The sequence below is a fragment of the Lontra canadensis genome, unplaced genomic scaffold, assembly GCF_010015895.1.
Source record: "Lontra canadensis isolate GAN:19392208 unplaced genomic scaffold, GSC_riverotter_1.0 scaffold148, whole genome shotgun sequence".
Lineage (NCBI taxonomy): Eukaryota > Metazoa > Chordata > Mammalia > Carnivora > Mustelidae > Lontra > Lontra canadensis.
This window is the reverse complement of record NW_022631142.1, coordinates 1,262,499-1,288,521: the sequence shown is the minus strand read 5'-3', so window position 1 is coordinate 1,288,521 and position 26,023 is coordinate 1,262,499. Positions and strand designations below refer to the sequence as shown.

General features: G+C 37.4%; 1 protein-coding gene across 3 annotated transcripts in view; it reads right to left on the bottom strand.

Moving 5' to 3' along the window:
• Positions 1–26,023, bottom strand: part of ZFYVE9 (zinc finger FYVE-type containing 9) — a 199,929-nt gene that overhangs the window by 46,937 nt on the left and 126,969 nt on the right. For all 3 annotated transcript variants that reach the window (XM_032844103.1, XM_032844102.1, XM_032844104.1), the window contains 3 exons: positions 25,079–25,234; positions 2,379–2,603; positions 768–850 (listed from right to left, as the gene is read on the bottom strand). In XM_032844103.1, the coding sequence (XP_032699994.1) occupies positions 768–850; positions 2,379–2,603; positions 25,079–25,234 (464 nt within the window). The remainder of the gene's footprint in view (positions 1–767; positions 851–2,378; positions 2,604–25,078; positions 25,235–26,023) is intronic.

The window sequence follows — 26,023 nt, the reverse complement described above, 5'->3', positions numbered from 1 at the left end:
TGGAGTGGTAGCAGCTGCTGTGGTAATTTCAGTGGCTAGCAGGAACAGAGGGCCAGCAGCTCAGTTAGCTTGAGGTTGTTAGCCTATTTGGGGAAAGTAACAAGCAGGCAGACTAGCCAGAGATTTAACAAAGGTTCTGGGAGGTGAGAAAACCATAGCAAGCTTCATAAACTCTCCAAATACCCAGGATTGACCTTGGTCTATGCACACATACAGCAAAGGCCTTAGTGGGCCCAAGCCAAACAATATCCTTAGTCAAAAGAGTCAGAGCCTGTGCAAGTGCAAAGGTACATGGGAGAGCCCAGGGGAAAGGAAAAGAATAAAGTGTGAATCCCAACCTATACACAAATCCATCAGAAAAGAATGAATACCTTACTTGCTTAAGGTATTTGAATAAATCTCTGAGCAATTCTGGGCTAAACAATAAGCTATACAGACAAAGGGGACACTGATATGATATGGTACACTTAAAATAAAAAGACAGAATTCTAGGTGCTTTAAATATACATTACCTCTAGACCTCAAAATAATCCTGCAAGGTAACTTCGACAGTAAGTGTATAACAAAGGGCTGAAATCCTGTACTATTTCCACTCCAAAGCACCATATACTTTCCAAAGAATATATATGTTGTTCTTTTCCTACAGTATAAATCTCCACTTGCCTGAAGCAGCAGGGGTATGGCTATTAACAAAAAATGAAATCCCTCTCTTCCTTCTTCTGTACAAACCCCAGTAAGAAAGAAGGCAATAAAAATCTCCAACTTACTGCAAGAAGATTCATGATGGTATGCCCCGTCTCTCCAAACAATGGCTTCCGAAATCTGACACTGAAGAGTGGGCATGGATAAACTATGGAAATGAGAAATAATGAGACTAAGTCTGACAGCTTAATATTTTGGTAAAAGGGAGACATCAGGGTTCATAAAATTTTCAAAATATAAATGGAATAGCTGTTTTAGATCATATGAAATTTAGGGGTCAAAAGTATTTAGCACGGTAGCATCAAAGACAAATTCTGAGCCTTCTACAAACCATACCAGAGTAAGTCTTTTGATGACCAGAATAAGCCTTTTGATGCAGCAGTCTTAAAAATGAACTACCAAGTCTTAGGAAGCACTCTTCTTCAAACTGGATTAATATGCTCTGGGGAAACAAATCTCTCCTAATTCTTCTGTGTTCACTCTTATATACTTCCCCACCAGGATCCTCCTTAGAACAGCCAAACATAAGGTGACCTATTACTTGGCTTACTCTTTGAATGTTAGGGGGTGAACTGCCTGTACAAGACAGGAAGATAACATGTTTCCTCTGCATACAATCCTTTCCTTTCCCTACTTCATTTAGCTGATTCATATGCCTCTTTCACAATTCAGTCCAGAAGTAAATTGGTCCAAGAAATGTTCCTTATCCAACTCCTTCATTCTTGGTGAAGTTAGAGTCCATCTCAGAACTCCAAGAGAACTTTGTTAACTTTGAACATGTGTTTTAATACAATATACTACTATAATCATGATTTCTGTATGTCTTCCTTACAAAGGTTTCTAAGAACCTGTAACCATGTCTTAACTATTTCTAAATTCCCAGGATTTGTTACAAATGGTAGGCCTTTATCAAATTCTTATTGAATGAATAAGAGAAAGAATGAAGCTGACTTGCTGAAAGCATATACTTTTTTATGATTCATAAAATAGTTTTTCATTATTTCATTTGATCCTCTTAACAATCTTACATAACATAAAAGGCAAGTATTATTTTTTCCAGTTCAGAAGAAACTGACAGATTAAGTGATTTGCCCAAAGGTACAGAGCTAGTAAGTCACAGAGTTAAGAATCTTGTTCAAATGGTCCAATTCCTAGACCACAGCAATTCTGATCAGGTAAAAATATAGTTTAAAATAAAACTTACATTTAAGCCTTAATGTCTTAAAAGAAACCTCATAACTTAGTTGTATGACTTCCACAATGGGCAAGGAAGCTCTTCTACTACTCACTTTACCAACTGAAAGTGATCACTATACCACTAAGTTTCCAGTACCTGTTATGTTATGTAAGATATACTTTGTCATAACTATTTTCCAACAAAATAGAAAAAAAAAAAAGTTCACTACAGATACTATAAAAGGTTACTTGTTAAAGTCCAATACATTTTTTCTAAGTTTATAAGGTATTAAATAATCACTAACTTCCTATTTTGAGATTTTTAGTCCTTACCATTAAAGCTAAAATAAGTAAAGACAATGGCCAAATTTAGCTTAGCTACTTCAAAAGACTTCTGTTGGGACTGTATCACTGGGAGGTGGGGGTCTGATTATCTCAGGCCTTTATTTAACCATCACATTTTGGTTATATAGCATAGAAGAAGCTATTTTACTACTTACGTCGATATTCAGCTCCAAGTCTTAACATTAGTCGGATGGGAAACACTTTAGCCCAAGGAGTTTCCCATTTCTGGATGAGAATCCCAAACAAGTAAGGTGGGGTTGGGAGTACTAGGTCTTGCAGTGACTGGTAGGTAGATGTCACATATAAGAATCCACCATGTTCTTTACTGCCAAGGAAACTCTGACTGAAGAAGGAATGTCCCAAGTTGCCCACAACATTTCCTAAAACAAAAAGTTCATTAATTATTCTATCAATAAATCAATCATATTCTTAGTAATCATTATTACTTAACATTGGGCCAGACATGGCCAAACACTAATTCCCAAACTTTCATTATAAAAGACATGTTTATAATGTTATTTTTTTTTGTTTTTTTTTTTAAAGATTTTATTTATTTATTTGACAGAGATCACAAGTAGGCAGAGAGGCAGGCAGAGAGAGAGGAAGGGAAGCAGGCTCCCTGCTGAGCAGAGAGCCCGATGCGGGGCTTGATCCCAGGACCCTGAGACCATGACCAGAACTGAAGGCAGAGGCTTTAACCCACTGAGCCACCCAGGCGCCTCTATAATGTTGGGGTTTTTTGTTTTGTTTTAAAGATTTTATTTATTTATTTGACAGACAGAGATTACAAGTAGGCAGAGAGGCAGGCAGAGAGAGAGGAGGAAGCAGGCTCCTTGCTGAGCAGAAAGCCCGATGTGGGGCTCGATCCCAGGACTCTGAGACCATGACCCAAGCCGAAGGCAGAGGCTTTAACCCACTAAGCCACCCAGGCACCCCTATAATGTTGTTTTTTTAATAAAGGTATTTATTAAATGAAAATTTGTTTTCCAATGTTATCAGGGCCTCTGGTGAGCATGAAATAGCTTATGTTATCACACTGTAGAAGTCTACCTAGCCAAAAGCCAAAAATATTGATGCCTTCCTTAGATTGGACAGCTCTACTGTCTAAATTAGAAGTCTCAGGGTAAGAATTACTGCCCCAAAAATCATTTAAAAAAATGTTACTACTAGGTACCTGTTCTTGCAGAGCTTACAATCTCATTGGGTGAATAAAGTCAACTCATGAACATAACAAATTAAGAGTAAGTACAGTTATGTATGAGACATTGAGGGAAGAAAATTTATGGAGAAGGTAGTATCATAGGATTTGTGAGTGAGACAAATACGGGTGAGACAAATATGAATCATAATGTAGCGTTCATTTAAATTCATATTAGTTTTTTTTCTTCTAGCTGCAAAAGCTCTTGACTAAGCACTTTCTAACTCAAATTTTTTACATGAAACAGTGACAAATCAGCCTTTCATTAGGAAGACATTTTCCTCAGTTTAGAATTACAAAAGAACTTCCCAACAGGAGCTGTCTCGTAACAGTAGATAGGTTCCCTAGACATGTGTAAATGTCTTCTGATATTTCTGAAAGCAGTAACAGCAAATGCAGAAATCCTCATCAGCAAACTTAATGCTTACTTCCCTGGAAAACTAGAGTCTGTTCACAGAACAGTTCAATGATGGCTCACTGATTCCTTGAAGGAAGTAGGAAGCTAGGCTGATAGTAGGGTCCACAAGTGAAGGAAACAACTCCCCACAAAACTTGGAGAAGCTTTGTGGCTGACAGCCATGTTCACCTGAACATCATCATCTGCCAAAGACATTTACAGGCAGTACTCTTGCCCCAGGATTAACCAAATCTGGCTGCACATTTGATCTTCTGGGCCAGATCTATGAAAACAAACAAAAAAATCCCCATATCAAGGAAGCAGTATGGTATTTGGGGAAAAAAGAAAAAAATCACAGATTGTGGAGTCACAGAGGTATGGGTTTGAATACTAGTTCAATCACTATAATGTGATTTGGGGACAAGTAATAGCTATGTAAAAATGGGGAAAATTACAAATTTCAGACCTGTTGTGAAGAATAAATGATAAAATTTCTCCAAAATGCCTAACAGCATCATGGCACACAATGTGTTCTCATAAACTTGCAGCTATTATTGTTATAATTTACATATACATATAATGATCAGCCAAGTATTATAGTCTTTTCTTTGCTTTATCAAAGATTTTAGAATAAGATTTGTATAAATTTTCATCTTTTAATCTGGGGGAGGAGAAGAATGGGAGACAAAAGAGATGGAAGATATTTTTTCCATCCATAATGTATAGTACACAGTATCATTCCTTTAAAGTTCTAATAAGAGCATAACGTTTATGTTTCTTAAGATTGGCCTAGTGCATACAACTCAAAGGTGAAAACTATGTTGGCTTGGTATTCAACACATTCATGCATCATCCCTTTGGGGATTTCCCTATTAGAGACTGGATTATGTATGGATAATCTATTACTGGTTATTTTTCCAGATATTACCTTTTTACTTCTACCACCTAACAACCTCCTCCTCCCTGTCTCAATCACATGCAAATTCCTCATTATGCCCCTTTATATTATAAAATATATGTTATCCTGTAAGCATCTATTTTCTTTAAAAAAAATTCTTTTAAGGTAAGTCTCTATCAATCTTAATGAGTGATTTAGTTTAGATTGTTACATACCACCTCATCTATAAACAAGTAGCATTCCACAGGTATAGATACCAGGAAAAATAAAACACTGGGTTTGAGAATTTGACAAAGACAGGCTTTCACTGAAAATTTAATCTGGGGCTCTTGAACTCATAAAGTCTATTATAGATTTGTTTATACATGTACTTCTCTATGGAAACATTCAATACAATGAATCCACTGAATTAATTCTATATGCCCCAAGACCACTATGGAATCCATATAAATAAAATAGATACAAATTCTTGCTTCTGAGATTAAATGACCTGACAAGTATATCAAAGGTTTTATATCAATAGCTTACAAAGCAATTTCCCATGATTTTGATCAGATAATCATCAGATCAATAGCAGGTGTCATTTCTCTGAACTTCTGGATTTTTATTTGACAGGTGAAGAAACTGAAGGTTAGGAGTAGAGGTGAAGTGACTCTCCAAAGACGCAAGATAAAATAAGCAGCAAAGTAAGATCTAGAAAGCAGATCTTTCAATCTCCTAGTCTTTCCATATATCATACTATCTTTAAAATATATATATATACATGTAGTAATCTGCAATTTTCCATCTTAAATTTGGAATTTTAACTTTGTTCTTCAAAGTGCTTACAGCCACCTTCAAATTCAATTCAAATACAACTTTGTATCTAGCAACAGCTTCCTTTTGTTTCAAAGCATGTTTATCCTCACAACTAACTTGAATGGAACAATTTCCAAACAAATGGCTCAAGAAATAGTAATACCATGAATATCAACATATAACTAAACCTCAAACTATCAAAAGAATTTAGATAGTCCCTTGGTGTTCTTTGTAAGACAGTAAACTGCAGTTAAGCAGGAATATTTCAGAAAAGGTGATTTCCTCAGTTCAAAGCATCTGTAAGATTTACCATGTAACTTCAAAAAGTTCAAAAGGCAGTTTACAGCTTTTTTAAAACATGGGATTTAGAGAAGACACAGCTGAATTCAAACCTGGCTTCAACCACTAATCAACTATGTGTTTGATCTTTGGCAAATTACTTAGACCCTTGGTGCCTCTCAGTTTCCTCATATGTAAAATGGGGACAAGAACAGTATGAATCACAGAGTTGTAGTCGAGAAGAAATGAAACAGTACACATAAAACAATAAATATGGCCTAGCACATAGCGAGTGCTCAAAAAATACTAGAGAGGCAACTGGGTGGTGCAGTCCATTAAGCATTCAACTCCGGATTTCAGCTCCAGTAGTGATCTCAGGATTGTGAGACTGAGCCCCGCATCAAGCTCCATACCTAGCAGGTAGTCTGCTTAAGACTCTCTCCCCTTCTCCCTTTGCCCCACCCTGAGCATGCGCACTCGTGTCTCAAATAAATCTTTTAAAATAATAAAATAAATAAATACTAGATATTAGTCTTAAATCAGTTCTTCGTAAATAGTCCATATTACTTTCTCATTGTCTGAAAAATTACTTTGCAAAAAGCAGCAATACCATGGCTCCTTTTCTCATAGAAAGATACAAACTAAATTTACCAAAAAGATTCAGTTAATTATAAAAAGAGACAAAAAATCCAAACCATGATATAAAATCTTTAACTGGAAAAACAATACAAGAAAATTATTGATGATGATGAAAACACCAATGAAGTTCCTCCTTCCCTGGAAACACATGGGTTAGGAAACATTTTTTTTCCCCTATTTTAAAGCTAAAAAAGTGACCTGTTTTAGCAATACTAAAGACTATAAGCAATGAATTTTTATGGCCATGAGAAATAACAGCAAGCCACTAAAATACGAAACAATTACTGGACATTGATCGATCAATTACACATTTACATGTGTATAGGATATATATTGTATAGGATATATATTGTTAGATACTGGTCCAAAAAAGAAATAAAGATACACATATTAGCAGAATATTTTCTAAGATGCACAAAACCTGATAGAGTCCCAGTCATTCCACAAATATTTACAGGACACCTATCATTTTTTAATACATGTCTTATCAATTATTTATATTCTTTAGGAGACTACTATTTTAAAATCTCTTTTTTCCCCTCTTCTATAATCCACCTATATTTTTTCTTCTAAATACTTGGCAGGGATGGAAAATTGGCAAGAGATGGTGGCTTAAAAATATCAAAATACATTTCTTTCTAAGTCAGTAGGGAGTATGCACCTATATTCTTAGACTGAGATAAACCTCCACATTAAAAAATAAAAAATCAAATTCCATTGTATTTGAGGCCTATAATTTTATTAGTGACATTATAAAATTAATAAAAATAAAATTCAAAAATGATTGCAGCTTATTAATAATCGACACATTAGTAATATAGTACCTTAAAATTTATTTTGCCTTTTGATAAATCTACATAAGAAATTTGGGGTTTTTTTTTTTTACAATTTTACTTATTTATTTGACAGAGAGAGACATAGCGAGAGAGGGAGCAGAAGCAGGAGGTGGGGGAGAGGGAGAAGCAGGCTTCCCGCTGAGCAGGGAGCCCTATTCAGGGCTCAAGGCCAGGATCCTGGGATCATATCCTGAGCTGACGGTAGATGCTTAACAACTAAGCCATCCAGGTGCCCCTCTATAAGAAATTGAAATTAACCAAAAGTTCATCTGGGTTAACCCAGGTGACTACAATGTAAAGATACAAAATAAGGAAGATTTTAGTAGTATTGTTTTTTTTTTTTTTCAAAGATATTAAATTGTAGAAAGTTCCCAAGTAATCTGCATGAGTGACCCCTGGTATTTCTTTCTCAAGGACCGGAGACACTGGGGTCTCAGAAACATTCCCAGGTTGACCTCAATAGAATTTACTCTTGTTTCCAAGTCCCAATGGGAACAAGAAGTCAGGAATAATAAGTATGGCATTTTTATTAATAGAAGTGTTCTCTCAGGACTCATTGCCTCCAGGTACTTCTCCACAAAATGACAAACAAAATACTTCCTAGTGACATCATATCAATTTATTGATTCCTTCAATCCACAGGTTCTTTTTATTAAACTTCTTCAATGTGCCAGACTACTAGTTCTAAAGGCTGGTACACAGAGTTGAGCCAGATAGTTAAGTCTTGCCCTCACGGAGCTTATATTCTAAAGGAGGAAGACAAATTAACAACATCAGTTAGTAAAGTTAGAGATAAATGTTTTGAAGAAAATAAAACAAGGAAGGTAATGTAAAAGACTGGTAGGAAAAGGGGACAAAACACTTCTTTATCTAAGAGGGTCAAGGAAAAATGCTTTGAGGCAGAAACATTTGAGATCAAACCTGAATGAAGAGAAGATACCAACCAGTTAAGATCTACAAAGAAGAGCATTCCAGGTCTAGGAACAGTAAGTACAAAAGCCAATAGTTAGAAATGGGTTTGATGGGTTCAAAGGTCACAAAGGTGATCAATGTAGCTAAAGCAACTAAGGAGTAGTAAAAGATAAAGTCAAAGAAATCTTTAGACTAAATCAAATAGGATCTTATTGGCCAAAGGCATTTGGAATTTATTCTAATTGTAGTGGGAAACCTCCAGAAGGTTTAAAGTAGCTTCAATTGGGCCTTCATACCCATTTCTATGTTACACAAATATACTCTCAATTCAGAAGGATTAGACTTAGGATACCCAAAGAACCACTGAGAGAAGATAAACATGTCTACAAACATTAAGTTACAAATGACTGAAAGGGAATAAAAAGCATTTTTCAAAGATAAAAATGATTTCACTAAGTCAATCAGAGAAAGATCATATCTCCCTGATATGAGGAAGTGGAGATGCAATGTGCGGGGTTTGGGGGGCAGGAAAAGAATAAATGAAACAAGATGGGATCGGGAGGGAGACAAACCATGAGAGACTCTTACTGTAACAAAACAAACTGAGGGTGACCAGGGGGAGGAGGGTAGGGAGAGGGTGGTGGGGTTGTGGACATTGGGGAGGGTATGTGATATAGTGAGTGCTGTGAAGTGTGTAGACCTGGCAATTCACAGACCTGTACCCCTGGGACTAATAATACATTATATGTTCATAAAAAAATTTAAAATTTTTTTAAAAATGATTTCACTTGCAAGGTTAGTATCTACAGTCAGTGTTTATAATTTTAATTATCTTCTTGCCTTGTTCCAAAGTTAAATCTAAAAGCTGAAAATTAATAACAGTGTAACCTTATTATGTCCATATAAATATTAATCAGTTCATATTAATATTCCTCTTAAATTAATGAGTTTTTCTGAAGAGAGAATGAACTCCAGCATCCAGCACAAAAGGCAAAGAAAAATTACCCAAAACAGTTCAGAGATCAAGACTGATTTCAGAGGTTCCAACATGAAAAAGGAGTTCCAAAAGAAGAAAATGTTAGAAATGAAAGAGAAGTAATATTCAAAGATATAATAACCAAGAATTTTCCAAATTAAAGAAAGAAGTGTATTTTCAGATCAAAACTACACTTTTGGCACTAGGCAGCAAAAATAAAACTAAATCCCCATATATGTACATATACAGATCAATGGAATAATAGAGAAAGAGATCTATACACAGAATACAAACTAATATTCAAAAACAGTAACAAGCTAATTCAGTGGCAAAGGATAGTCTTTTTAACAAATTGTGCTGAACAACTGGATGTCCATAAGAAAAAAAAAGAACTTTTGAGCTTTACCTCTGTACCTCTGTAGGGGCCAAGGGCAGGCTGCCCCTCAGATGGGCCACTTTGCCATGAAGATTAATTTGAGTTAAAAACCTATTAAAACCCAGCAGATTCAGGAACAGCTCTTTTACCTTCCACACAACTGCCTACAAAAAATTTGAATAAAGGACCTGGTCTGGGAAGAGAGCTACCTACAATATAATTACATTCTACTATCAACTAGGTATGGCATATACGGAGGAACCTACCCAGGCCTGTCTGATCAAAGTTTTCTATGTCACATTGTTTCTGGGTGGCCCCAAAAATATTTGAAACATTTACTCTTTTTCATCTTCCAGTGAATTGAATTCCTTCCCTCTGACGTCCCAGACCCCTGCTACCCCCTTCTCCTTAGTTCAGAATAACATATACACCTCACCTTGCCTGTCTTTGGAATTTCCATATCTGTATGGATTACCCATACGTATGAATTAAATTTGATTTTCTCCTGTTGATCTGTCTCTTGTCAAGATGATTTTTAGTTCAGCTAGAAGAATCCTGAAGAGAACAGGTAATTCTTACTCCCCAACACCTCACTCCCTGTGCAAATATTATCTCAAAATGAATTATAGATCTATATGTAAGAGTTACAACTATAAAACTTTCGGATAAAAAATACAGGAGAAAATTTTTGTGACTTTGGGTTAAGGTAAATATTTCTTAAGAAACTAAAGTATAAACTATAAAAGAAAAACCAGTGAACTGGATTTCATCAAAGTTTAAAACTTATACTCTTTAAAAGATAGTTAAGAAAATGAAAAGACAATCCATGTCCTGGAATATAATATTTGCAAAATGCACTATCTGATAAAGGACTTATATCCAAAATTTATAAAGTACTAAAAACTCATTAAGAAAACTCGATTTTTATTTTATTTTTTTAAAAGATTTTATTTATTTATTTGACAGACAGAGATCACAAGTAGGCAGAGAGGCAGGCAGAGAGAGAGAGGGGGAAGCAGGCTCCCCGCTGAGCAGAAAGCCTGATGTGGGGCTTGATCCAAGGACCCTGGGATCATGACCCGAGCCAAGGCAGCGGCTTTAACCCACTGAACCACCCACGCGTCCCAAGAAAACTGAATTTTTAAATGGGCAAAAGAAGAGCTACAGATGGTAAATAAGCATATGAAACAATGCTCATATCATTAGTCATTAAGGAAATGCAAATTAAAATTACAATGAGGTGCCACAACACACTCATTAAAAAAGCAAAAATAAAGTTGTTTTTTTTTTTCTTTTAGAGGCAGTATCAAGTGCTGGCAAGGATCCAGAATAATTGAAACTTTTCATACATTGCAGGTAAATGTATAAAATACAATACATACATACATACAATCATATGGAAGAATCTCAAAAGCATTATGCTAAATGAAATAAGCCAAATACAAACATGTGATTCTATTTATAAAGCCTTCTGGAAAATACAAAACTATAGGGAATGAAACCAAATTGATAGTTGCCAGGAGCAGATGCAAAGGGGAGGGGAATAAATACAAAGGGACATGAAGCAAGGTTTAGAGATGATGGAAATGTTGTGTAAGCTGATTTTGGTGGTGGTTACATGACTATATCTGTTCATCCATACTCATTAAACTACGTCTGAGAAGGTGAATATTACTGTGTATAAGCTATACCTCAATAAACCTGACTATAAAAACAGAAAACTCTGTAACAGACTTGCATAAAATTAAGGATAAAAAGAAAATCCTAAAAGCCCAAGGGCAGAAAAAGAAAAGAAAAAAAAAAAAAACTAGACTGAAGGAGATGCAAAGACAACAGAGTCGTATCTTCATAGTACTTGCTAAGGGGAGGTAAAAGGAAGAAAGTAAGGAATGAGGGAACAAAGAGGAAAGGGAGGGAAAATATCCATTAATCTAGAATTTTGTAACCAATTAATTGTTCAAGAGGGATGGCAAAATAAAAAAATTTCAGACATACAAAGGCTAATAGAGTTTATGAACCACAGAGCTTCACTAAGAGAACTAAAAGATATATTTCAGCAAGAAAAGCAAGTTCAAATGGAAACACAAGGTACTGAAACAACAGATACGGAGAAAATATAATGGCAAATTTAGTAATTTTGATTGAACTGAATAATGACAGTGATCTTTGATACTGACATTGAATACTGAACTGATAATTAAATATAAATAAAAACATATTTTTCTTTTACAACAAAAGGCAAACGAACTATAGGGAACAACAGTTAAGACTGGTGAAGATACCAAATGAGTAAAGTATGTTTCAGGTCTGTGTCATGCTTGGGAGGACAAAAATCCTGTGTGGGAGGCAGAATTCTGTCTGCCTCCTATACATATGCCTTGTTTAATTCCCTCTCCTTGAGTGATGGCAGCACCTATGAATATAATGGAATGTACCCCCAAAGTCAGGTTATTAATCAGTGGGCTTTGAGTTAATCAGTAGGGAGATTATCAGCATGGGCTGATAAATCTAGATCTAGGGGTCAGAGATTCAAAGCAGAGACATACTCCTGCTGACCTGGAAGAAAGGAAACATCATTGTTGTAAACTATCGATGGAGCCAGGAAGCCATGGAACTGCCGGCAGCCTCTGGGAGCCAAGAGGATTACCCAACCAATAGCTATCAAGAAAATGCCACCATCTAGGTCTATGATTTAGATAAACCTTAAACACCTCTCATTTTCCTCATCTAAAAAACAAAGAGTTTGTAGCAGATGATCTAAGACACCTCCTAGTCCCAGTATTTTATGAGGTGTGAAATGATTCCTAGTTGAGGAGACTCTTATGGCTCACTTGTTTATGCCTCTGAAATGCTATTTACTCAGATATATATGCATATGCCCCCATCTATATTATAGATAACATTTAAAATTGCTTACATGAGTTATAGTCTGACTTTAGACATCACCATTATTTTACTATCACTTCAAAGTAATTTTGTTGTAGAATTTTGCATTTTAATCTGATAGTTCAAAATAAATTCTACTGATACATAAGGATAATTCTGAAAAGTGAGTAACCACTTATGGTAAACATATATTTTAATGACTCATGCAATGATTCTCAGCCTTTCCTTGTTGGTATTTCTCAGAGTTCCAGTCACAGCTCTAGTCTCCTCTCAGGGACCTAACCCATTCACAACCACAGTTTCAACAATCACATAAAAGCTAGGTCTCCCAAATCTCAGATCTACTACCTGAGGTCCATACCCAGATATTCATTGTCCATTTACATAACACCATCTGTTGTCAATATTTCAAATTCAACACACTGGACAAAGAACCAGCCTCCCACTCCTCTGCCAAATCTGTTCTTCTATTTATTATGTTGATTAATAAGAACAAAGTCCACTCAGATGTCCAAGTCAGAAATTTGAAGCAACTTGGACTTGTCCCCTCTCACCCCTCACATCTAGTTACCAAACACTACTGAACTGACACATCACTCTTTTATTTCTTCTCAATATTCTTTGTTCCCACTGCTATTACTTAATTACTTTATTAAATCCTGATAATTTAATTTCTTACTGGATCCTGACAATAAATTTTTTTAATCAATTTTTTAAAAAGATTTTATTTATTTATTTGACAGAGAGAGCTCACAAGTAGAGAGAGAGGCAGGCAGAGAGAGAGGGGGAAGCAGGCTCCCCGCCGAGCAGAGAGCCCGATGTGGGGCCCGATCCTAGGACCCTGAGATCATGACCTTAGCTGAAGGCAGAGGCTTAACCCATTGAGCCACCCAGGCACCCCTTGAAAATCAATTTTAAAATAACAAAGTATAGGTGAGGATGTAGAGAACAGAGACCCTCATAAACCATTGCTGGGAATGTAAACTGGTGCAGTCACTAAGGAAAACAGCATGGAGGTTACTCAAAAATAAAAAATAGAACTGGGGCCCCTGGGTGGCTCAGTCAGTTGAGTGTCTGACTCCTGATTTTGGCTCAAGTCATGATCTCAGGCTCCTGGGATTTAGCCCTGCACTCAGTGTGGAGTCTGCTTGGGATTCTCTCTCTCCCTCTCTCTCTCTGCCCCTCCCTCTCTCACACTATCTCTCTAAAATAAATAAATAAAATCTTTAAATAAATAAATATAGGATTTTGTGTAAGATGGCAGAGAAGTAGGAGACCCTGTTTCAACCAGTCCCCTAAAGTGAGCTAATTATCTACCAGAACACTCTGAACACCCATGAAACCAGCTTGAGATATAGGATTATACACTTCTGAATCCCTACTGGGACAGAAGACACCAGTGGACAGGTAAAGCGTACTGATATCAGAGGATAAAAAGAAGGAGGAGGGAGCCACCAGAAGCAACCCATTGGAAAGTAATACCCCAATACAAAAGTGCCCTGTGATTGGGGACCAGCATTGACTTGGAGTCTAGTTAAAAGCACTCAAAAAGAGCAAAAGATCTTAAAGGGCAACTGGTGGAATTGGGCAGTCAGCAGCACAGGCCTAAGCCCTGGACCCAGATTGGCCACTGCCAACAACCACCGGTGCCAGAGAAAGTGCGTTAGCAGCAGAGCCTCCAGTTCCTGGTCCCAGAGCCCCCAGGGTTGCGAAGCTTAAGGGAGTCTAGTGGGCACTCTCTAGAGCCATAGCCTTTTGCATTCTGTGTTCACTGTGCGACGGGGATCTGAAACATGCTCCCCACCCGCGCCTGAGAATGTTCCATGTGGGTGCTAGCCGGTGGTCTATAGGACCGGCGGAGAGTCTGAACACTTGAAAGAACTACCCCAGACAGCAGTCCAGGCAAAGGCAGCCACCGGAAGCAGGCTCCCTAGACCAACATCCCTCGCAGTTATGGCACGGGGGTGCAGGGACAGGCGGGCGCTTCAGGCCAAGGGAGACCCTCTGGGAGTCTCTGCCACCAAACAACAAAAACCTCCAGAGAACAAAAGCCTGAAAAACCGGTTTCCACAGAGCCCAACCCCTTGATAGGGAGCAGGAAGACTCAACCCAAGCCAAGACTGACTGAAAAACAACATGGCAGGCCCCTCCCCCCAGAAAGCCAGCCAAAAGAAGGAGCAAAAGAACCAGAGGACAACCACCACTGGGTCCCTATAAAACTGTAAAACCCCAATATCAGGGGAAAACAATTTAGCTCCCGGTATTGTCCTAAAACCTGTATATTTCATAGTACTACTTTTTTTTTTTTTTTTTAAAGATTTTATTTATTTGTCAGAGAGATAGAGTACAAGCAGGCAGAGTGGCAGGCAGAGGGAGAAGCAGGCTCTCTGCGGGAGCAAGCTCCCCACGGAGCAAGGAGCCCAATGCAGGACTCAATCCCAGGATGCCAGGACGATGACCTGAGCCAAAGGCAGCTTTTTTTTTTTTTTTTTTAAAGATTTTATTTATTTATTTGACAGAGAGAGATCACAAGTAGGCAGAGAGGCAGGCAGAGAGAGAGGAAGGGAAGCAGGCTCCCCGCTGAGCAAGAGCCCGATGCGGGACTCAATCCCAGGACCCTAAGACCACGACCCGGGCAGAAGGCAGAGGCTTTAACCCACTGAGCCACCCAGGCGCCCCCAAAGGCAGCTGCTTAACTGACTGAGCCACCCAGGTATCCCCCTACTTTTATTTTTCACTCATTCTCACTAGTCTTGTCCTTTTTAATTTCTTTTAACCTACTTACCATTACACCTAGAGGTTTAACACAACAAATTCCACAATAACCTTTTTTACCTTGAACTTTTTTCATACATATACCTGTATTTTTCTTTTTCTTTTCTATTTTATTTCTTTTTAATATACATATAAATCATATAGATATAAGCTTCAAGGTAATCCTCTTTCCCTAATCAATACTACCCCTATATATAAACCACTTTTAATCTCCCTTTATCTCTGGAAAGTTGAGTCTTTTAACAAAGATATCAAGATATACTAAGAATCAAAATAACCTACCTCGCCCACATCTGCCCACATCGAGGATTTATAACCACCCTCCCATCTTCTTCTTCTGTCAGTGTTTCTGTGTATTTGTTTTTGTTCTGGGATTACATAAATCTCATCCTTGGGGTTCATTTTGGCTGGGATCTTTTTTTTTTTTTTTTCTTGTCATTTACTTTTTGTTTGTCTTTTTGTTTGTCTGTTTTTGTTTGTATGCCTTATAAATCTTACCTTTGGGGCCCATTCTGGCTGGGTCTTCTTTTTTTTTCTGTCTCTCTTTCTCTCTTTTTCTTTTTTCTTTCTTTTTGGTGGTGACTTCCGATTGCTCAGAAGCGTTCCAGGGTGCACCCTGCCTGGATCACAGTTGATACATTCAGCTACACATCCCCTCAACCACCTCTCACCAAAATGACCAGGAGGAGGAATACCCAACAGAGGAAAAATTCAGAGACTGTGCCCTCTCCATCAGAGCTATTGGATATGGACATAAACAGTATGTCTGAAAGGGAATTCAGGGTAACAATTATCCAGGCAATGGCTAGGTTGGAGAAAACCATTAGTGACTACATGGAATCCGATTAAGGCAGAAGTGAAAGGCGCTGGGGAAGAAGTTAAAAATGCTATCAATGAGATCCAATCTAATCTAAATACTCTAACAGCTAGGGTAACTGAGGCAGAAGATAGAATTAGTGATCTAGAGGACAAACTGATAGAGAAAAAGGATCAGGAGGAGCCCTGGAACAAACAGCTTAGAGGCCATGAAAACAGAATTAGGGAAATAAGTGATGCCATGAAATGTTCCAATGTCAGAATTATTGGGATCCCTGAGGGGGAGGAGAAAGAAAGAAGCCCAGAAGATATAGCTGAACAAATTCTCCATGAAAATTTTCCCAATATGGGGAATGGAGCCAATGTTCGTGTCCTAGAGGTAGAAAGATCAACCCCCAAGATGAACGACCTCGAGGCACCTGATTACAAGACTGATGAATCATAATTTTAGACAAGAGATCTCAGAGCAGCTAGGGGGAAAAGATTCCTTACATGAAGAGGAAGGTCCATCAGAATAACGTCAGACCTGTAAACAGAAACCTGGAAAGCCAGAAAGGGCTGGCAAGACATATTCAGAGCACTAAATGAGAAGAACATGCAGCCAAGAATACTTTATCCCGCAAGGCTGACATTCAAAATGGATGGAGATAAAGAGCTTCCAAGACCAGTAAGGTTTAAAAGAATATGTGACCACCAAGCCAGCACTATAAGAAATATTAAGGAGGGGTTCTTTAAAAGAAGAAAGAATAAAGAAAGAAAGAAAGAAGAAAGAACTCAAGAGTGTCATAAAACAGAAATTTACAAAGACAATCTATAGAAACAAGGACTTCACAGGCAACATGATGTCAATAAAAACGTTCCTTTCAATAATCACTCTCAACGTCAACAGCCTAAACCCTCCCATAAAACAGCACAGGGTTGCAGATTGGATAAAATGACAGGACCTGTCCATATGCGGTCTACAAGAGACCCATTTGGAACCTAAGGATATATCCAGACTGAAAGTGAAGGGATGGAGAAGCATCTTTCATGCCAATGGGCCTCAAAAGAAAGCTGGGGTAGTGATTCTCATATCAGATAAATTAGATTTTAAACTAAAGACTGTAGTCAGAGATAAAGAAGGACACTACATCATTCTTAAAGGGTCTATCCACCAAGAAGATCTAACAATTACAAATATTTATGTCCCCAATATGGGAGCAACTACATAAGATGACCATTAATCAAGATAAAGAGTCATAAGAATACATTAATAGCAGAGAATCTTAACATGCCACTCTTAGTAACAGACAAATCATCCAAGCAGAAAATCAATAAAGAAACAAGAGCATTGAATGACATTGGACCAGAAGGACCTCATAGATATATATAGAACATTCCACCCTAAAACAACAGAATACTCATTCTTCTCGAGTGCACATGGAACTTTCTCCAGAATAGACCACATACTGGGTCACAAATCAGGGCTCAACTGATACCAAAATTGAGATTATTCCCTGCATATTCTCAGACCACAATGCTATGAAACTGGAACTCAACCACAAGAAAAAGTTTGGAAGGAATTCAAACACTTGGAAGCTAAAGAACACCCTGCTTAAGAATGTTTGGATTAGGGGCTCCTGGGTGGCTCAGTGGGTTAAGCCTCTGCTTTCGGCTCGGGTCATGATCTCAGGGTCCTGGAATCGAGCCCTGCATCAGGTTCTCTGCTCAGCGGGGAGCCTGCTTCCCCCTTTCTCTCTGCCTGCCTCTCTGCCTAGTTGTGATCTCTCACTCTGTCAAATAAATAAATAAAATCTTAAAATAAAAAAAAAGAATGTTTGGATTAACCAGGAAATCAAGAAGAACTTAGACGATTCATGAAAACCAATGAGAATGAAGACACTTCAGTTCAAAACCTATGGGATAAGGCAAAGGCAGTCCTAAGGTGGAAATACATAACCATACAAGCTTCCCTCAAAAAAATGAAAAGTCCAGAATACACCAGCTCTCTTTACACCTTAAAGAACTGAAGAATCAACAAAAAATTAAGCCAACCCCACACACAAGAAGGGAAATGATCAAATTAGAGCAGAAATCAATGAGATAGAAACTAGAGATAGAGTAGAACACATCAATGAAACAAGAAGCTGGTTTTTTGAAAGAATCAATAAGATCAATAAACCATTGGCCAAACTAATCCAAAAGAAAAGAGAGAAGACCCAAATTAATAAAATTATGAATGAAAAGGGAGAGATCATGACTAACACCAAGGAAACAGAAACAATCATCAGATGATCAACAGTTATACGCCAATAAGTTAAGCAACCTAGATGAAATGGATGCATTCCTGGAAACGTATAAACTTCCAAAACTGAATCAGGAATAAACTGACAACCTGAATAGACGAATATCTAGTAACGAGACTGAACCAGTGATCAAAAACCTCCCAAAAAACAAGAGCCCAGGACCTGAGAGATTCCCTGGAGAACTCTACCTAACATTCAAAGAAGAAATAATACCTATTCTCCTGAAGCTGTTTCAAAAGACAGAAACAGAAGGAAACTTCCAGACTCTTTTTATGAAGCCAGCATTAATTACCCTGATCCCCAAACCATGCAAGACCCCACCAAAAAGGAGAATTTCAGACCAACATCCCTGATGAATATGGATGCCAAGATTCTCAACGAGATCCTAGCTAATAGGATCCAACAGTTCATTAAAAAGATTATCTACCATGACCAGGCGGGATTTATCTATGAGAGGCAAGGGTGGTCCAACATTCACAAATCAACTAATGTGATAGAACAGATCAATAAGAGAAGAGAGAAGAACCACATGGTCCTCTCAATTGATGCAGAAAAAGCATTTGACAAGATACAGCATCTGTTCCTGATTAAAACTCTTCAAAGTATTGGGATAGAGGGAATATTCCTCAACTTCATAAAATCTATCTATGAAAAACCCACAGCGAATACCATCCTCAATGGGGAAAAGCTGACAGCCTTCCCTTTGAGATCAGGAACATGACAAGGATGTCCACTCTTGCCACTGTTGTTCAACGTAGTACTAGAAGTCCTAGCAACAGCAATCAGACAACAAAAAGAAATAAAAGGTATTCAAATTGGCAAAGAAGAAGTCAAACTCTCTCTCTTTGTAGATGACATGATATTTTATAAGGAAAACCCAAAAGACTCCACCCCCAATTCAGTAATGTGGCAGGATACAAAATCAATGTACAGAAATCAGCTGCTTTCTTATACACTAACAATGAAAAAATAGAAAGGGAAATTAGAGAATAGATTCCATTTACTATAGCACTAGGAACCATAAGATACCTGGGAATAAACCCAACCAAAGAGGTAAAAGATCTGCACTCAAGGAACTACAGAACACTCATGAAAGAAACTGAAGAAGACACAAAAAGATGGAAGAGCATTCCATGCTCATGGATCAGAAGAATAAACATTGTTAAAATGTCTATACTGCCTAGAGCCATCAATACTTTCAATGCCATCCCGATCAAAATTCCACCAGCATTCTTCAAAGAGCTGGAACAAACAATCCTAAAATTTGTATGGAACCAGAAGAGACCCCGAATTGCTAAGGAAATGTTGAAAAAGAAAAACAAAACTGGGGGAATGATGTTGGCTGATTTCAAGCTTTACTGCAAAGCTGTGATCACCAAGACAGCATGGTACTGGCACAAAAACAGACGCATAGACCAGTGGAACAGAGTAGAGAGACCAGATATGGACCCTCAACTCTATGGTGAAATAATCTTTGACAAAGCAGGAAAAAATACACAGTGGAAAAAAGTCTCTTCAATAAATGGTGCTGGGAAAATTGGACAGCTATGTGTAGAAGAAGGAAACTCGACCATTCTCTTATACCATACACAAAGATAAACTGGACATGGGTAAAAAACCTCAACATGAAGCAGGAATCTATCAAAATCCTAGAGGAGAACACAGGCAGTAACCTCTTCGACATCAGCCACAGCAACTTCTTTCAAGACATGTCTCAAAAGGCAAAGGAAACAAAAGTGAAAATGAACTTTTGGGACATCATCAAGATCAAAAGCTTCTGCACAGCAAAGGAAACAGTCAACAAAACAAAGAGGCAACCCAAGGAATGGGAGAGGATATTCGCAAATGACACTACAAAGGACTGATATCCAAGATCTATAAAGAACTCCTCAAACTCAACACACACAGAACAGATAATCACGTCAAAAAATGAACAGAAGGGGCACCTGGGTGGCTCAGTGGGTTAAAGCCTCTGCCTTGGGCTCAGGTCATGATCTCAGCGTCCTGAGATCAAGCCCTGCATCATGCTCTCTGCTCAGCAGGGAGCCTGCTTCCAACTCTCTCTGCCTGCCTCTCTGCCTACTTGTGATCTCTCTCTCTCTCTCTCTCTCTCTCGCTGTCAAATAAATAAATAAATAAATAAATAAATAAATAAATAAATCTTTAAAAAAAAAAAAGGACAGAAGACATGAACAGACACTTTAAAGAAGACATACAAATGGCCAAAAGACACATGAAAGTATGTTCATCATTATTAGCCATCAGGGAGATTCAAATCAAAACCACATTGAGATACCACCTTACACCAGTTAAAATGGCCAAAATCAACAAGACAGTAAACAACAAGTGTTGGAGAGGATGTGGAGAAAGGGGAACCCTCTTACACTGTCGGTGGGAATGCTAGTTGGTGCAGTCACTTTGGAAAACAGTGTGGAGATTCCTTAGGAAATTAAAAATAGTTACCCTATGACCCTGTAATTGTACTACTGGGTATTTACCCCAAAGATACAGATGTAGTGAAAAGAAGGGCCACCTGTACCCCAATGCTCATAGCAGCAATGGCCACAGTTGACAAACTGTGGAAAGAACCAAGATGCCCTTCAACGGACGAATGGATAAAGAAGATATTGTCCATAATATACAATGGAGTATTATGCCTCCATCAGAAAGGATGAACACCCAACTTTTGTATCAACATGGACAGGACTGGAAGAGATTATGCTGAGTGAAATAAGTCAAGCAGAGACAGTCAATTATCTTATGGTTTCACTTACTTGTGGAGCATAAGGAATAACACAGAAGACACTGGGAGATGGAGAAGAGAAGAGAATTGGGAGAAATCGGAAGAGACAAACCATGAGAGACTGTGGACTATGAGAAACAAACTGAGGGTTTGGGAGGGGGAGGTGGGGGATGGGTAAGCCTGGTGGTGGGCATTAAGGAGGGCACATATTGCATGGAGCACTGGGTGTGGTACATGAACAATGAATTTTGGAACACTGAAAAAAAATAAAATAAAATAATAAAATAATAAATAAACATAAAAGAACTGACATATGATCCAGCAATTCCACTTATGGGTATTTATCTGAAGAGAATGAAAACACTAACTTGAAAAGAGATCTGCAGCCCATGTTTGTTACAACATCATTTACACTAGCCAAGACATGGAAACAACCTAAGTGTCTATCAACAGGTGAATGGATAAAGAAAATGTGATGTATATATATACTGTGGAATATTATTCTGCCATTAAAAAAAAATTCTGTCACTTGCAACAACATGGATGGAACTCAATGGCATTATTTTAAGTAAAATAAGCTAGACAGAGAAAGACAAATAACATATGATTTCACATTTATATATAGAATCTAAAAAACAAACAAAAAACCATAGGACACCTAGATACAGGATGGGGGTTGAGAGGGTGGGTAAAATCAGTGAAAGAGGTCAAAGGTATAAAATTCCAGTTGTAAGATAAATTAGTTGAGGGTGTATAGACAGCATGGGAACTATAGTTAACAACACTGTTGTATATTTGAAAGCTGCTAATAGAGTAGATCTTAAAAGTTTTCACCAGCAAGAAAAATAAAACTGTGAAAATGGATGTTAACTAGACTTACTGTGATCATTTCACAGTAAATACAAATATCAAATCATTATATTTTACATCTGAAACTAATAGTATATGTCAATTATATCTCAATAAAAAGAAAATACTTAAGTCAACCTTCCTGGGGTATAATTTCACGCTATAAAACCCAGAGATTTTAAGTATATAGTTCAATATGGTTTTGACAAATGTAAACATTCATGTAACCACCATCCCTATCACTATATAAAATATTTATATAATCCCAGAAAACTCCCAGGGCCCCTCTGTAGTCAGTTGCAACCCCTGCAACCCCAACTCACCCCAGGCAAACACTGATCTAATTTCTATCACCACAGACTCATTTTGCCTGTTCTAGAGAATCATGTAAATAGAATCACATAATAGGTACTTTTTTGTGCCTGGCTTCTTTTGTTTAGCACAATGTCTGTGATATTCATCCATGTTGTTGCATGCATCAGCAATTTGTTTTTATTGTTGAGCAATATTCTAGGCTTATCCACTATATTTTTTTGTTTATCTACTGTAACTGCTTCTTAACTCGCTCTACCTGCCAGCAGATACATAGACTTTGATCCATTTTCATATTGCTTCTGAAGTCATCTTTCTAAAATGCAAATCTGCCTGTGTCACTCATTTTTTTTTCAGTTGTTCCTCATTGCCTACTCAATAAAAGATGGACCCCTGAACAAGATTTTCATGAACCTCCCATGCTTTAGCACCTAATTCCTCCTCAAAACCCACATGAATATACGGTTGCTTGGATCCCCAATGCCATTTCGCTATTTATAGTTTTTATATGTGAATCCATCCAAATCAGGGAGAAAAGTGAGTGTTTCCGGTCATTTCTGGAAATAAATTTAGGTCCTGAGTATTATATAGCCTGAAGGCTCTAAATCAATTCATATTAATCCCATACATTTCGGAACTGACACAGTAAATACTAAAGTATACGTCATAGGTATGCGGTAAGTTGTCGATGTACTGTCTTGTCCTCATGTAATATAATACTTAAACTATCACAAAGACTAAGACATAAAGGTATAATCTTTTATGGATAAGCTATAATCACACTAAAGATGCAATTTTATATCCTGCCTTTGTCCTTACTTCAAGAGCATTTTCCGTATTGTTACACTCTATTCATAAATATTACTCTTGATGGCTAAAAAATGTTCGAAAAAAGAAGCATACATCTAATTAGTATAACACAGTTTTAAACCTTTCTCCTATAGTTGGGCATTTAGGTTACCGCTAAATTTTTGTGTTAAATTTAAGTAATGCTGAAATAAACACTTCATGTATAAAGTATATTTTACAATTTAGATAATTTTTTTTTTTTTTGGCACAGAATCCCACAAGGGGAATTATTGTATTCAGAAAGTATAAATAGGGGCGCCTGGGTGGCTCAGTGGGTTAAGCCTCTGCCTTCAGCTCAGGTCGTGATCCCACAGTCCTGGGATCCGAGCCCCATATCAGGCTGTGGGGAGCTTGCTTCCTCCTCTCTCTCTGTCTGCTTCTCTGCCTACTTGTGATCTCTCTGTCAAATAAATAAAATCTTAAAAAAAAAAAAAAGAAGGGCGCCTGGGTGGCTCAGTGGGTTAAAGCCTCTGCCTTCAGCTCAGGTCATGATCCCAGAGTCCTGGGATCGAGCCCCACGTCGGGCCCTCTGCTCCTCGGAAAGCCTGCTTCCTCCTCTCTCTCTGCCTGCCTCTCTGCCTACTTGTGGTCTCTGTCAAATAAATAAATAAAATCTTAAAAAAAAATTTAAAAAAATAAAATTTTAAAAAAGAAAGTATAAATAATTTATGGTTTTAATATATTTATAAAATATCACCCTGTAATACACAGAAATCATTTTAATACCCTGGTCAACCTCACTCCCCTTTCCAAGCCTTGTTCCTCAGAGACTATCTCTATTATTCATTTGTTATAGTTATTATACTACTCTTTCCCTATTTACCAACCACAGATATTGTTGTTTTACTTCCTGTTATGATAACGAAAATTTAGCTCAACTACACCACTTCTTACCTCCTCTGTTAAATCAGAGGAGGTTAAGTTTGTAATGCCAAATAATACACATAAATATATTTCTTCTCTCTCAACTTATAATGTCTTTTTATTAGTATCCTTAGTTTTCCAGTAGCTATGCGTCTACTTTTACATTGGTAGGGGAAACAATATTTATAATTTATTTTGAAACCATAATAAAGTTGCTCATGTCAGTGGTTTTTAAAACCTGGAAATTAAATAAAGAATATTTACATTACAATTATACAGATATTGTTAACTGAAGAAACAAGTAGTAAGTTATGATTATGCTTCTTTTTACCAGGTACTAATATCATGATCCCTAACCCACTCAAAGAAAAATATTCTTACATTATGGTCAATGCATTATCTTGTAACTTTGATTCCAGCCTTTATAAAACAGTAACAGCCACACGAGGTAAAGTACTAAAATTTATATTTCCTTAAGCCTTAGCAAGTTCTAACTTGCTGCTGATACCAAAGTCCAATGCCAGGCTTCCAAATTAATGACTATTATTTTGCATCTGAGTCCAAAAATTTTTATCTTTTTTTTTTTTTTTTTAAAGATTTTATTTATTTATTTCACAGAGAGAGATCACAAGTAGGCAGAGAGGCAGGCAGAGAGAGAGATAGAGGAGGAAGCGGGTTCTCTGCGGAGCAGAGAGCCCGATGCGGGACTCGATCCCAGGACCCTGAGATCATGACCTGAGCCGAAGGCAGAGGCTTAACCCACTGAGCCACCCAGGCGCCCCTATCATCTTTTTTTTTTTAAAGATTTTATTTATTTGACAGAGAGAGCACAAGCAGAGGGAGGGGTAGAGGGAGAAGGAGGCACCCTGCTAAGTAGGGAGCCTGATTCAGGGCTTGATCTCAGGACCCCAGGAACACACCAGAGCAGAAGGCAGACATTTAACCAACTGATCCACCCCAGAACCCCGCACCTTTTTTTTTTTTTTTTTTAAAGTATGCTCCATACTCCAGCTTGTAGCCAAGCATGGGGCTTGAATTCATGACCCCGAGATCAAGACCTGAGCTGAGGTCAAGATTTGGATGCTTAACCAACTGAGCCACCCAGGCACCCCCCAAAATTTTTATTGTCTTATAAAGGACGCAGACAAAGTCATAAAGCGTTCCCACCTGCCAGAGCATCCCGATAAAGCTGCACAAAATGATTAAAGATATCCTTCGGCAAACACTTTTCATCTGGTAGACACTGTAGAAGGATGACTATCTCAGATTGACCCACTGCATGCATTCCCTTGGTTGTGAAACACCAGCACTTCCTGTTCACATCTATGAATGGAATAAAAATATAAAAGTAAGGCATTCTCCTCAATCCTTACCTTTAAAAAAAAATGCACAGAAATCTGTTAAAATATAGCAAAGAATAAAATGTATTATACTGAATCTGTACAATTCAACTGTGAACTATTAATGCACTGAGCCAAAGAACCAATGAAGAAAATAAAATATACAAATGCCTCTGGCATAAACAAATACTTAGAAAAGCAATGGGAAGGGAAGTAAAAGAAGTAACAGTGAAAGAAAATGGGCTTAAAATTTTAACTCTTATTATTAAAATGTGTAATTATTAAAAGAAAAGGCATTCCATTAAAAATAAATTAAATAAGACTAAGTATCCTAGGCAATAATGAGTAAAGAATATATTCCCCACCTGTATTTTAAAAAATTCACTAAATCAATCAATCAATCAATTAATTAACTAATTCACTTTACCAAGGGAAAAAATTACTTATATAGAACTGGAAACAATAACAAAGGCCAATATTACAGCTTTGGATTCAGGTTGTGAGCGAAAGAAAATATACTTTTATATACACTTTTAAAATTTCATCTGTAACTGAAAGATTCTAGTTTTTCATTTTTTAAAAGATTTTATTTTTTAAGTAATCTCTATACCCAATGTGTGGTTTGAACTTTACAATCCTGAGATTGATGAAGTTGCATGGTCTACTGCCTGAGCCAGCCAGGGACCCCAAGATTCTAGCTTTTTAAATTATAGTCCTCTTTGGGAGAAAATTCTAGATAAACATCAACATGATTTTACTTGGTTTCATCCTA